This window comes from Stigmatopora nigra, chromosome 2 (assembly GCF_051989575.1).
Source record: "Stigmatopora nigra isolate UIUO_SnigA chromosome 2, RoL_Snig_1.1, whole genome shotgun sequence".
In the NCBI taxonomy this organism is placed as follows: Eukaryota; Metazoa; Chordata; class Actinopteri; order Syngnathiformes; family Syngnathidae; genus Stigmatopora; species Stigmatopora nigra.
Window position 1 is genome coordinate 9,218,858 of NC_135509.1, and position 12,618 is coordinate 9,231,475.

Consider the following 12,618-nt stretch of genomic DNA (forward strand, 5'->3'; position numbering starts at 1 on the left):
AATTCAGAACAGATGCACTCTACTGCTGTTTCTAACAGACTCTAGTGCACACCTGGGTTTGTTGATGTGAGTTCTAAGAGTTTATTGTAACCTTCAATTTATCTTCTGTCAGTCTTTAATCACCATGAGCATTTGTTTGACAAGAGTTCTTTTGCTCTATACATCACAGATATGAAAATATTATGTATTGGCAGTGTGTTTAAGGCATTTTTGACAGAAAAGGTCAGAAAATTCAAATTAATTTATTAATTCACAGAATTTGCCTCTGTAGATGGAAATTACTTCACACTTTCCTCTTGTTTTTTGATTACTGCTTTTTGGCCACTAAGTAGTGCAAAATAACAAGTCACAGATCACCAGTGAACACCATCAGTGACTCAGTGAACATAACAGTTATCCTATTATCTTAACTTGTTATTTTTATATTGACCAATGGCCCATTCTTCATAATAAGCGTATATCTCGGTCAATCCTTAATTTTCATGAGATAACTGGCTACCATTGACACCAATAGAAATCAATTCCATCCTAGTTTAAATGGTTTGGATGTTTATTAGTGATGAGCAAATTTAAATCAGAAGAGCCCCATGTTTTGGACGTTTATTATCGTCAATAGCAGTAAAAGAGTTTAACTTAGTTTTCTTTGAAACAAATGTGGTTTTGGTCAGTTCGCTTGTACAAACAATATATTTGGCATCATTAAAAAGACAGGTAACATTTTTATTTTGGGTTGGGGCTGTATTATTGTACAATAATTATCATTATATTATGATACATTTTATAGCAAGATTTCCAGTAGTTTTCCACGCAATGTCTGTTATATTTTTCATGCTGGATCTTTACATTTGATGTCATGTTCAAAATGATAAGGCTTAAGAGGTCTGCAATAGATGTCTGTGGACCCTGTGAAGTGAGCGACCGTATAATAGATATTCATTGGGTCGGTGAAGGTGCTCAGCAGAGTGCTAGCTGAGGCACAATGATGGTACGCTGACAGTGACTAAAGCCTGTGGAGACCCTGCTCGATAAAGCAGCAGTTAAATAAGGTGGAAATCTGCTGGGTCAGTTCACAGCTGCCCCTTCACTTCCACGGGGGCTTACAACGCCACAGGAACGGCATGTTTATTAACACAGCATCCGTGTCTCTTATGAATCATCTTGTGGAGGTGTTTAGCACTGATATGAATATTTTCTGATGCTTTTTCCATCTGGCAGGAAAAGATGAAGGGTAAGAATAAGTTGGTACCACGCTTGCTGGGGATAACCAAAGAGTCTGTGATGAGAGTGGATGAGAAGACTAAAGATGTGGTGCAGGAGTGGCCCCTGACTACCGTCAAAAGATGGGCTGCTTCTCCAAAGAGCTTCACCCTGGTACTGTTTGAGTCTTGGCATTATTTACTCACTTCAGCGCGTAGACATGTTCCCCTTTTTTAATCCCGAGCACCTAATCTATTTTCCTTGCTCAGATTGAGCGATACATGCCGAAATCAGTCTTTCATACTCTTTTCATTTGAGCGGAAACAGCATTTTTTGAAATATTAGACATATCTACCAGCCTGCTATTTTATTGAAGCGAAGAGTAGATGTATTGGGAACATTGTGAAGATTTTAAATGTATCTTTCATCAGAAGGCAAGAAATTGTTTTGTTGTCTGCATAATTGAATGACTTGTTCCAACTAAGATCAAACAGTTTTTGACCAAAGACTTTTAAATTGGCAGGTTTGGAATATTTATATCAAAATTCAACTTCAGGACCACCGGCGAAAATTGGCCTGCAGAATAGCATTAATTGGCCCACAAAATCGGATCAAATATATATTGGATCAGGCTCACAGGTATATTTTGATTGGACTGCAATTCCCAAAAGAGCTTTGCTAGTGCCACTTCCTTTTCTGTTGTGGCCATTTGCTCATTAACAATCTTTCTACGACTTAGTCTTTGAAATATAAAATTCCCCTTTTTAAAAATTGAACAAAAGATGGTAAACAGGATCTTCCAAAAGAGTTAAGAGGCAAATTATCTGCCCCCCAACCCTCCAAAGTAGATGACAGACTTTTTTTTGCAGTGTGTGCCAAAAATCCACATTCAGGGAACTAGTGTTTGTTGCAGTTTTTAATTTTGTCTCACTGTGAATTTGACACTGCTGACCTACTTCATGAAAGCCTTTCATTTCGTTTAGAGCAGAAATAATGACGGCTTTTGTTCAATATCTATTATTTATCTGTGAGCCAACTTCTAAGGGTGATGTTATATATGGAACCCGCCTGCAGTGTACGGGAGACGTTAGATTTAAATACCATTTGACTGGCCTTGAATCTGTTTTGCTTGAAGGATTTTGGCGAGTACCAGGAAAGTTACTATTCTGTCCAGACAACAGAGGGAGAACAAATATCTCAGCTCATTGCAGGATATATTGACATCATTCTCAAAAAGGTAAGGAAAATTATTATACTATTTTAATTCATAGGACATTACATTATATTCTTTGGCTTCTTTTTACAGAAGCAGAGTAAGGATCGTTTTGGCCTTGAGGGAGATGAGGAGTCCACCATGTTGGAGGAATCTGTTTCTCCTAAAAAGTAAGACCCATTTTCTATCATTGCTGTGTTGTTACAAGTGATTTTTATCTTCTTATTATGAGTTAAAGGTTTCAGACAGTCTTGAAAATTTTTAGAAATGGAAGAAATTGACAAAATGATGTTTTTGTTACCAGTGAAAAAGTATTTAGAAAGCCTTCTTAAACTTTACTCTGAATTTTTAGTGTAAAAATAGTAGTGTATTATATAAAGGGGGACATAGGGGTTGAGTCTTCCCTCCTGTTGAATATTTCGTAATTAAGAGGTATATATCTAGATACATAAGTTGCATTGGCTCTGTGTATAGTATATTAATTTGTAATGAATATAGAATGTGTATTTTATTGGCATAGGAGTGGCTTGTTTTTCAGAGCAATAAGTTATAAAGCCCAGTATTGCGGAAAAGTAATCACGCTACATGCAATCTTGTACTTTTTTCCTGAGGAAAATTGTATCTGTTTGAAGGTGAAGACATCACAAAGGTTAAGACATCAATTCTTGGATAGATTTATGCAGTCATTTTCATTTCCCAGCTGGTTGTTGTTTCTCCTAGTTTTCCCAGGTGCCCCACTGACTGATGGAACTAATACATTGGTTGTCACATTGGCTATCACACAAACACACCCTAAGAACATCCCCCCCTCACACACAAGCTCTTGGAAATTTGTATTCATTAGAAAACCACAGGGTTCTCCGTTAAAATTATGCCCCTACTGTGTTCCAGCTGACTTGAAGTTGACTTGGAAGTTCTGAGTACCAAAACAAACTCTTGTTGTAAAATAATCACTTCATTAATGCAGTAGTCATTTCTTCTGCCAAGGAAGGATACTTTGTTCCTCTTGTTTGTCTAATAATTTGTCTGAATATGCTGTCTTGGCATGGAAACAGTCATTAGTATAATCATTGTTTTAATCACAGCTGAAATGTTTGCAAGAAGCTTTTAGCTTTTATTTTCAGCCCCCTTTTAAGATACCATGATGTGACAGCTTGTTTTATGACATTACATTCTTTCTTTGTTCAAATGATGTCTACATAGAACAAAAAAAGAATGAACACTAACACCAGGTTGCTTAGCAGCAATTTTACAAGTACTGTATATTCACTCGCTTTTATACTTGAACACGTCGTTCGAATATCCACAGGGAGTTTCACCTGCCAGTAATTAATTCACCCAATGCTTTATTGAATATTAAATTGGATTAAAAGTGTATTGCTGTCATTGCCAGCCAACGATTTAACCCTTAAATTTGAAGGTATCCTCAGATTGCTCATTTTTCCTATGATGCATCAAGCCTGCTTATTTGATCACAATGTAGAATATTTAACTCCAGACATGATGTGTTTGTGCATGCTAAACACACACACAGGTTGATATCTTATCTGTCCTCTTTCTGAAGGTCCACAATTTTACAGCAGCAGTTCAACCGAGTGGGTCGGGTAGAACATGGGTCAGTAGCCCTTCCAGGTATCATCCGCTCTGGATCTGCTGGGTGCACCGACACTTTCAATATGGGCTCCATGCCCTCAGCCCAGCAACAAATTACCACTGGACAGATGCACAGAGGACACATGCCGCCACTAGTGAGTATATCATAATTGAGGTAAATTACCATTTTGATTATATATAATGAAACAATGTTTTTTTATTTTTAATTGTTGCCAGAATCTCGCTCAACAAGCGCTGATGGGGACAATCAATAGCAGCATGAATGCTGTAAAGCAAGCCCAGGCTGACTTGGGACATGTCGATAATCTTCCTCCTCTTGGCCATGACCTGGTATGTCCTCTCTTAACACTCCCACACAATAAAACACCCACCAAATTAAGATCCCATACAAGATCTATATCCCAAATTCTGTCCTTTTGAACGTCATAATGACCAATTTTGCAAAAAAAAAGATGAATTGTTGATCTGGGAAAGGTTTCTATGGGGGTCCATTGAGTATACTTCCAATGAAAAATGTTTGGCTATTATTTTACAATCTCACATCATGTTCTCAACTCACTCTGCTCCACTTTTTTTTTCCTCCTAATGCATTCTGGTATTAACCACAAATGTTGAATGGCTTTGGTACCAATCCAATATTCATATGGGATCAGGGTCTCCTGCTGTGTCTAATACTCCCTTTCTTTTCCTTCCACTGAAAGGCATCCAGGGTTTGGGTTCAGAATAAAGTGGATGAATCCAAACATGAAATTCACTCTCAGGTTGATGCCATCACTGCTGGAACTGCATCTGTGGTTAATCTCACTGCAGGTAAATGTCTCAAAGAATATAGAATCCCTAAAAACGAAGTATCCCGACATACAAGATACGTCTCATTTTGCTGCATGGTCAACTGATGCGTAGTGCATGTCTTCCCTCCTCATGTTGCTTGGCACTTATCCAGTCAACTTCTTGCCAACCTTTTTAATAGGTTTTAATCCTTCCTCACCATCTGTTTGGTGACACTTTTTCCACCATTCAAATCCAAGATTTGTTTTTTAGCTGACTATTTCTCCCTCAATTTGATCACCAACTGCTCTTGATTTACTTAACTTTAATAAGTGGCACTTTTTCACTGTATAATGCATAGTAGGACTGTCTATTATTATGGTTTACACCACATTGGCTTTGCTCTTCCTTACATAGGTGAACCCATAGAAACTGACTACACAGCAGTTGGTTGCGCCATCACCACTATCTCCTCCAACTTGACTGAAATGTCCAAGGGTGTCAAGTTACTTGCTGCATTAATGGACGATGAGGTGGGCAGTGGGCTTAAGCTCATGGGTGCTGCCAGAATGCTGGCAGGAGCTGTCTCAGATCTACTCAAATCTGTTGAGCCTGCAGCCACTGAGGTACGACACCTTTGGTAGTAACAACATATATTAAACATTTTAGAAAAAGTGCAAATACAGAGTGCTATGCCACTGTCTGTGTGATTTCAAACCTGAAAATTGTGCTTGAAACGTTTTACAAGGAATATTGAGTGCAGGCCAAGTTACAGAACTGATTGTGATGATGTCATTCTCTCTTCAGTCCAGGCAAACTGTGCTAACTGCAGCAGGAAGTATCGGACAAGCCAGCGGGGACTTGCTCCGTCACATGGGAGAGGGCGAGACTGATGAGAAGTTCCAGGTGGGAACCCACCCACTCCTTTTTCCTATAAGAGTCCTGGGTTAACAGGAAGACATACAGAATATGTCAATGCACGGTTCAGTAATTGGCCCATGCTTTAAAAAGATTACTCTACGTATAATTGTGTCATAGATCATTTTTAGCTTTAACCCAGTCATTTAACGACACATTGTTCACTTTTGCATTGAATGTATCTCCATCGAGATGGGAAATAGTAATAGATATTAGGCTTATCTTGTGGTGCAGTGCAGTGATCAGCATGACATTCAGTTAGAGAACATGGTTTTGCATGAAAAATCCTCCCTTCTAAGGACATGGTTCTTCCATTGTAGGACACTCTGATGAACCTAGCCAAGGCAGTGGCCAATGCAGCTGCTATGTTAGTCCTGAAGGCCAAGAATGTGGCCCAGGTGGCCGAGGACACCATATTGCAGAACCGCGTGATTGGGGCTGCCACACAGTGTGCCCTGTCCACCTCACAGCTGGTAGCCTGCACCAAGGTAATGATGTGAAAGTTGTTTGGTTGCACAGCCAAATAGGTAGAGGACATTGTCCAATTGCATAAACAAACATGTTTTATAGTTGTCCTTTAACTAGGTAAATAGAAATACAATGATCATGCATATGGATTTTGGATTACATTTTGCTAAGTAACAGAAATGTACTTAACACTTTTTTTTTATAAAACTCCTTTGGTGTGGTGTTTTGAATTCTTCTGTGTTTTTGCAGGTGGTGAGTCCGACCATTAGTTCCCCAGTGTGTCAGGAGCAGCTTGTAGAGGCTGGGAAGCTAGTGGATCGCTCTGTGGAGACTTGCGTCAGAGCTTGCCGCTCAGCCAGCGACAATGGCGAGCTTCTGAAACAGGTCGGAGCAGCGGCTGGCGTGGTGAGCCAAGCCCTCGGCGACCTCCTGCAACACGTCCGCCATTACGCCAGCTGCGGCGAGCCCATTGGACGCTACGATCAGGCCACTGACACCATCATGAATGTCACCGAGAATATTTTCACTTCCATGGGTGATGCCGGTGGGTACTCACAAGTGAGGCTGCAGCAAGATGAAATAAAATAGGTGTTATAGACTCAACCCATAAAAATACTAATTTCCTTGCCTGTAATTTTCAGGGTTAGTGTAAGTACAAAACCTTTCATTAAAAAAATCAATCAATTTCTCTGAATAGGGCTTGCTGTTAACCTCGAAGACGAAAGGCTTTTTTTTCCCAAATAGGCCATTCCCACAACAAATCAACTGTGATTTATATCCCACAAGGAATCTGTATTCTCCAAGGCTGTACATGTATGCTATAAATCATCTCAATGTCTAGTTTCTCAAAGGATTCGACTGAGTGATTTCCAACTGAATGTGGATGTTTAGGAAATAGCTTTATAGCATACATGTGGTGCAGAGGAGATTCTGCATGCAATTTCTAGCCACAACATTAACATCACATGTGCAATTGAACAGGGTCAACATAAAACTGTGCTTTCACTGTCAAAGGGAGATTCGTTTATATACATAACAGAGTGTAAAAAGCGTATTATTGTTGTTGTTCGCAGTCATGTAAAACAACACTGCATCAGACTCTGCGGTATTTCTTGCATAGTTCTATTTTATATTGGAAAGAAGGATTAATGCGTATACATACATTCCCAGGATAGCACTAAATTTAATAGTTTTGCATCCACAAATAACTAAAGATTTTTTGTTTCCGAAAAATCAATTAACCTTGAAACTAATGTAAAAAAAAAAAAAAAAGAATAAATATGGCAGACGTCCATGGAATATATTTATTATTTTTTGCACTGAATCCATCGCTGACTGCAAGTTTCTCATTTCTTCTTTTTAGGTGAGATGGTGCGCCAGGCTCGAGTCTTAGCACAAGCCACCTCCGACTTGGTCAATGCTATGCGATCAGATGCAGAAGCAGAAGTTGATGTTGACAATTCCAAGAAACTATTAGCTGCTGCTAAACTCCTGGCTGATGCCACAGCAAGAATGGTGGAAGCAGCCAAGGTACATTGTTTGTTATTTAATGTATTAGTTGATGATTTCATAAAAATCCTGTTTCTATTTTTGTATTGTCATTTAGGAACCACTTTCTAATCAAAGTAGAGGATTCATTATCATCTTAACCTATTGAAAAACAATATGCATTCATATTTCCCCAGCCTCTCTAATGATGTTATGCCTAGTGATGCCAGATTGAGTGCAGTGTTCGAATGATTCAAACCAAGTTGCTTTAATGCCTTCATTAATTTACTGCATATTTTCACATCACTGCACACATTTGGCCTCCCATCATGTTTTCACATCACATTTAAAAATGTGCAGAATTTGGGGCTCTTCATAAGCTTCCCAAGCCCCGTTGAGCAGGATATTATCAGTGAGACGTCTCGGCAGGTGAAATCCTGCTGATGGTTCATTTTTAATCAACACTTTAATTTCCACATCCCTGCTGTTATAGAGGACATCACCATATTTGGCTTTGGCCATCATCAAAAATCATATAGAGTGGAATACAGTGGTATCCATTGGGCCTGAATGATAAACATTATTACCTTTTTATTGACAAGATCTGATTCAGACTGTCTTATTGTGAGCCAAATGTTTCATTTGAAATGTGTGTGTTTATGCCCTCAGGGTGCGGCTGCTTACCCGGAAAATGAAGACCAGCAGCAGAGGCTCAGAGAGGCAGCAGAGGGTTTGCGTGTCGCTACTAATGCCGCCGCTCAAAATGCAATCAAGAAAAAGCTGGTCAGCAGGCTGGAGGTGAGTCAAAAGTGTCAGCATCTTTGCCTCTTTAAGATTGTTTGCCTGTCACTATCAACATTAGAGGTCAACGCAAATTCAACACAACATTCAGAGCTTAGACATTTAATCTAACTTTCCTTCCCTGGAGAAATAGACATCTCATTTGTGTTGTGAATGATGTGCGCATTTGCAAAGACTTGTGTTTAGCCTATGGCATTCGTTTACCCCTAATGAGTGTAGCCACTCCACTCCAACTATCAGACATTATAAATCACTGTAACCATAATGGTCACTTTTGTCACAACTAGGATGTATGAGGAAAAGTGCCATGAGTGTTTGTGTGTAATATACAGTACGTGGTGTGCATGGGATTGTCAAACCGTGGATCAATTAGGTCTAGTGGTATTCACGGGATGTCACATACTTGTCATTACTTTAAAGCTGCTGACAACTAATTAATGTGAGCCAAGCGATATATTATATTTAGTTGGAAGGGAAAGAAACTGCAGCATAAAGGCAGTGCTCATTATCTTGTTGGAGAAAATTCGCTTCACAGCACACAAGCAGTTTAGTTCCATTTGCTGGTCTTAGTTGAGTCTGTTCTCATAAGTATTCAGTAAGATTTCTTTTGAAAATCTAGCCACCAATATTTGTAGAAAATAGATTTCTGCTATGTCTCTGAGATAGTCTATTGAATACTTAGATTTAAAAGCTCTTGCTTGCGTGACAGAATGTAGCAAAACCCTATACCAGGCACTTTTTCTGTTAACATTCATTTTCTATTAACCTAGGTAATCTTTATATCATTTATGCAGATAGCTGCTAAGCAGGCTGCGGCTGCTGCTACTCAAACAATTGCAGCTGCGCAAAATGCTGCGGCTTCCAACAAAAATACGGTCTCGCACCAACAGCTTGTACACAGCTGCAAGGTAGGCTCACCATTTTTTATTTTTTACTCTGTTGAAATCCCTGTCAGATGTGAACCAGGTAAACAAAGCCCAATGCTATTTTTATTGGTATGGAAAACACAATTCTTTACTGGCTTTCGATTTTTAGTCATAAGGCTGTAAATAACCATGATGCACCGTTTTGTAGGCAGTGGCAGATAGCATTCCTTATTTGGTTCAAGGCATGAGGAGCAGTCAAGCCCAACCTGAAGAGCTTGGGGCCCAGCTTGCCCTCATTATGGCTAGTCAGGGTTTCTTACAGGTCAGACCGTCGTCAACCATCCATGATGGAAGGGTTAGTCTGATTGTGATTGACGTCTTGTTCTTCTTCAGCCTGGAAGTAAAATGGTGGTGTCTGTCAAGTCAGCTGTTCCGACGGTGGCAGACCAAGCTGCTGCTATGCAGTTGGGTCAGTGTGCCAAGAACCTGGCAACTTGCTTGGCAGAGTTACGGACGGCCGCCCAGAAGGTTTGACACGTTTGAAAAGTTGTCGAACTGCTAAATAAGGAATGATATTGGAAAGTTGTGCCACCATTTCAATCATGTTGTACTGATGCCAGTACTAAGAAGGTGACCCCAATAAAGGACTGAAATACTAGCATCGGTATTAGGGAGTACTAGGAAATAAACAACGTGTACTCTTTGAGCTTGTTTCCAACTTGCCAAAGTCAGAAAATTGCAATATGAAGAAATTGGAAAACTTGATACACAATCGGTCGCAACCAGGCCAAAGTATAGCAAACGTTTGAGTCCCTTTTTATTACCTACTCATTTCATTATGAACATTATTCTCATAGTAGAGGTAAGAGGATCAAGTAAGGCAAAAGAATCAGGAACTTTGTTTATGGTATAAACAAAACTTTTACCTGAACGATGGCATTTTGCCTGCTCGGCCAGCATGTAAATAACATCTACATCTGTGCGTTGTTTAAAGGCTCATGAAGCGTGTGGTCCTTTGGAGATCGATTCAGCCCTCAAAACGGTCCAGACGCTCAAGTGTGAGCTGCAGGATGCCAAAATGTCTGTTATTGACAGCCAACTTAAACCTCTCCCTGGGGAATCGGTGAGCCCATCATCTGCTCAGTGAATTCGTATTGCAATGAAATCCTTCAAAGCATACAAAAGGGGGTCATTTCAGTTTAATGGAGGTTGTTTCTGTGTTTCTTGCTGTGCAATACAGTTGGAGAAATGTGCTCAGGATTTGGGAAGTACATCCAAGGCTGTGGGCTCTTCCATGGCCCAACTGTTGACTTGTGCCGCTCAAGGCAATGAACATTACACGGGTAGGCAAAGTGTTTTCAAACTGTTTAATCAAACAATTCACTCTGTTGAAAGGTCCGTGTTCGCTTGGTTATAAGTTGAGCAAATTCTGGCTTCTTTTTTTGCCCTTTAAAGTCTGCCAAGTAGAGAGGAAAACATTTTACTTTCCCTGATATGACTACCGCCTTAATGGCAATTTTCCGAAGACTTGACTCTTTTGAAGCCCAATGGGGATCTCAGAAAAGACATGAAGGCTTAAAGAATGTCTTTCCCTTACAATGAACGCTCACAGGCAGCTCATCATGCTGTGGCCCAGGGTGCTGCCGGCTACTCATTAATCTTATTTTCACTAGATTTAACATTCAATCAGCAAATGGCTCCTCTTGGCTGGTTAAAGCAATTTGGTGCTTTTTTTTCTGCTATTCTTTTGGTATCTAAAATATGGCGTACATGACATTGTTGGACATCTATGTGGGGTTAAGAATGTGCGGTCTGGTATTTTTGAAAACATTTCCACAATTCTTTGAATATAATATTCCAAGTGAAAGCTAAAAATAATTAATGAAAAAAGATCACTCACCTATTTTTCACTAGTTTCAGATTAAAATTTAGTTTACAGGCTGATCTGACCTCAGCGAATATTCCCAAGGCAACTCATAATGTGGATAAATGGTTTGTATGCCCTCCACATGCCTGAATGGATGACTAATCGTCTCGTGGGGGCGCTTCTGCTACTAATTTATATCTTTTAAGCCTATGCGCAAAGTTGTTCTATCATTGCTAGTCAATGTGTTTTTTACTAATAGGTATCTTTCTACAAAAACAGTCATTTCTTTCTGCTAAGTGACAGACGTTGCTGTAATTCTTTCACGCATCTGTTTGGTTTACAGGTGTGGCTGCCAGAGAAACAGCACAGGCTTTAAGGACGTTGGCACAGGCTGCCAGAGGTGTCGCAGCCAGCACTAAAGAGCCTCAGGCTGCAGCTGCAATGCTGGACTCGGCCCAATGTGTCATGGAAGGCTCATCAATGTTGATCCATGAGGCCCATCAGGCCCTGGTACATCCAGGTGATGCTGAAAGTCAGCAGCGACTTGCACAGGTACAAAAACTCTCGCAGGATAGGATGTTATTCTACTCAATTTCAACAATGAACATTTATCCAAGCTAAAACTGCCCGTAACAAGTGTTTCAGTGGTGATCTTAAGGAACTGCAGTATATGACTACTCACTATACATGGAATAGGTCTTACACATTTTAGAGAATTCCCCAAAAAAGGGAAGAAAACTTGATCTTCTGAACATATGACAACGAATTATCCGAATAATAGTAATTATAAAGCGTTTTTGAAGAAGTAGCTCAATAATTCCGAGTAAAATTATTGAGATTGTAAAAACTGACATTTTATCTTGATGATCATCACTTGTTCTTGCAGTTTCCTTGTCAAAAATAATCAATGTTCTCTTTTGGAGAAACCAAATCGGTTCTTGTCTGTTTTAAATTAAAGCAAATAATCTTTAGATGGCCGCTTTTGTTTTCAAGGTCAAAGGCGTCATCAATATCATAACTGCTCTCCTCAGGAGAAATGCACATGTAAAGGGAATTGTATTTATTTAAACACTGAGTCTGTGATTTTATTTAATATTCAGTAACCACCTCACGAATAGGTTTCAATCTAGCTTGTACTCCTTCAAATGGCGTTCAATGGTTCCAATCAGTCACTTCCATCTGGTCTTAAATGTGAGCATTTCTTCTTCCCTCAGCAATTTCTCTCACACCCATCAAGCTATTTTCATTCTGCGTCACCTGCCTTGTGTTTCACTCCCAAGACTGCTGGAGGGAAACATACTCTTTACGGCCATACGGGGAATTAATGTATTGTCTGACATTTGTCTGCGACAGTGACATATATTAATGTCCTAGATTACTTTGCACTCTGAGCCCAATTTGCATTTGAGATGTTTCAC

General features: G+C 39.7%; 1 protein-coding gene across 7 annotated transcripts in view; it reads left to right on the forward strand.

Moving 5' to 3' along the window:
- tln2b (talin 2b) overlaps positions 1-12,618 on the forward strand; it is a 65,652-nt gene that overhangs the window by 31,975 nt on the left and 21,059 nt on the right. For 5 of the 7 annotated variants that reach the window (XM_077712262.1, XM_077712264.1, XM_077712263.1 and 2 more), the window contains exons 10-27: positions 1,216-1,371; positions 2,333-2,434; positions 2,504-2,580; positions 3,975-4,158; positions 4,241-4,354; positions 4,726-4,834; positions 5,210-5,418; positions 5,600-5,698; positions 6,031-6,198; positions 6,428-6,722; positions 7,542-7,708; positions 8,336-8,464; positions 9,262-9,375; positions 9,542-9,655; positions 9,727-9,861; positions 10,328-10,456; positions 10,574-10,676; positions 11,544-11,752. In XM_077712262.1, coding sequence (XP_077568388.1) covers positions 1,216-1,371; positions 2,333-2,434; positions 2,504-2,580; positions 3,975-4,158; positions 4,241-4,354; positions 4,726-4,834; positions 5,210-5,418; positions 5,600-5,698; positions 6,031-6,198; positions 6,428-6,722; positions 7,542-7,708; positions 8,336-8,464; positions 9,262-9,375; positions 9,542-9,655; positions 9,727-9,861; positions 10,328-10,456; positions 10,574-10,676; positions 11,544-11,752 — 2,613 coding nt within the window. The other 2 variants (XM_077712269.1, XM_077712267.1) reach the window with 2 other exon arrangements.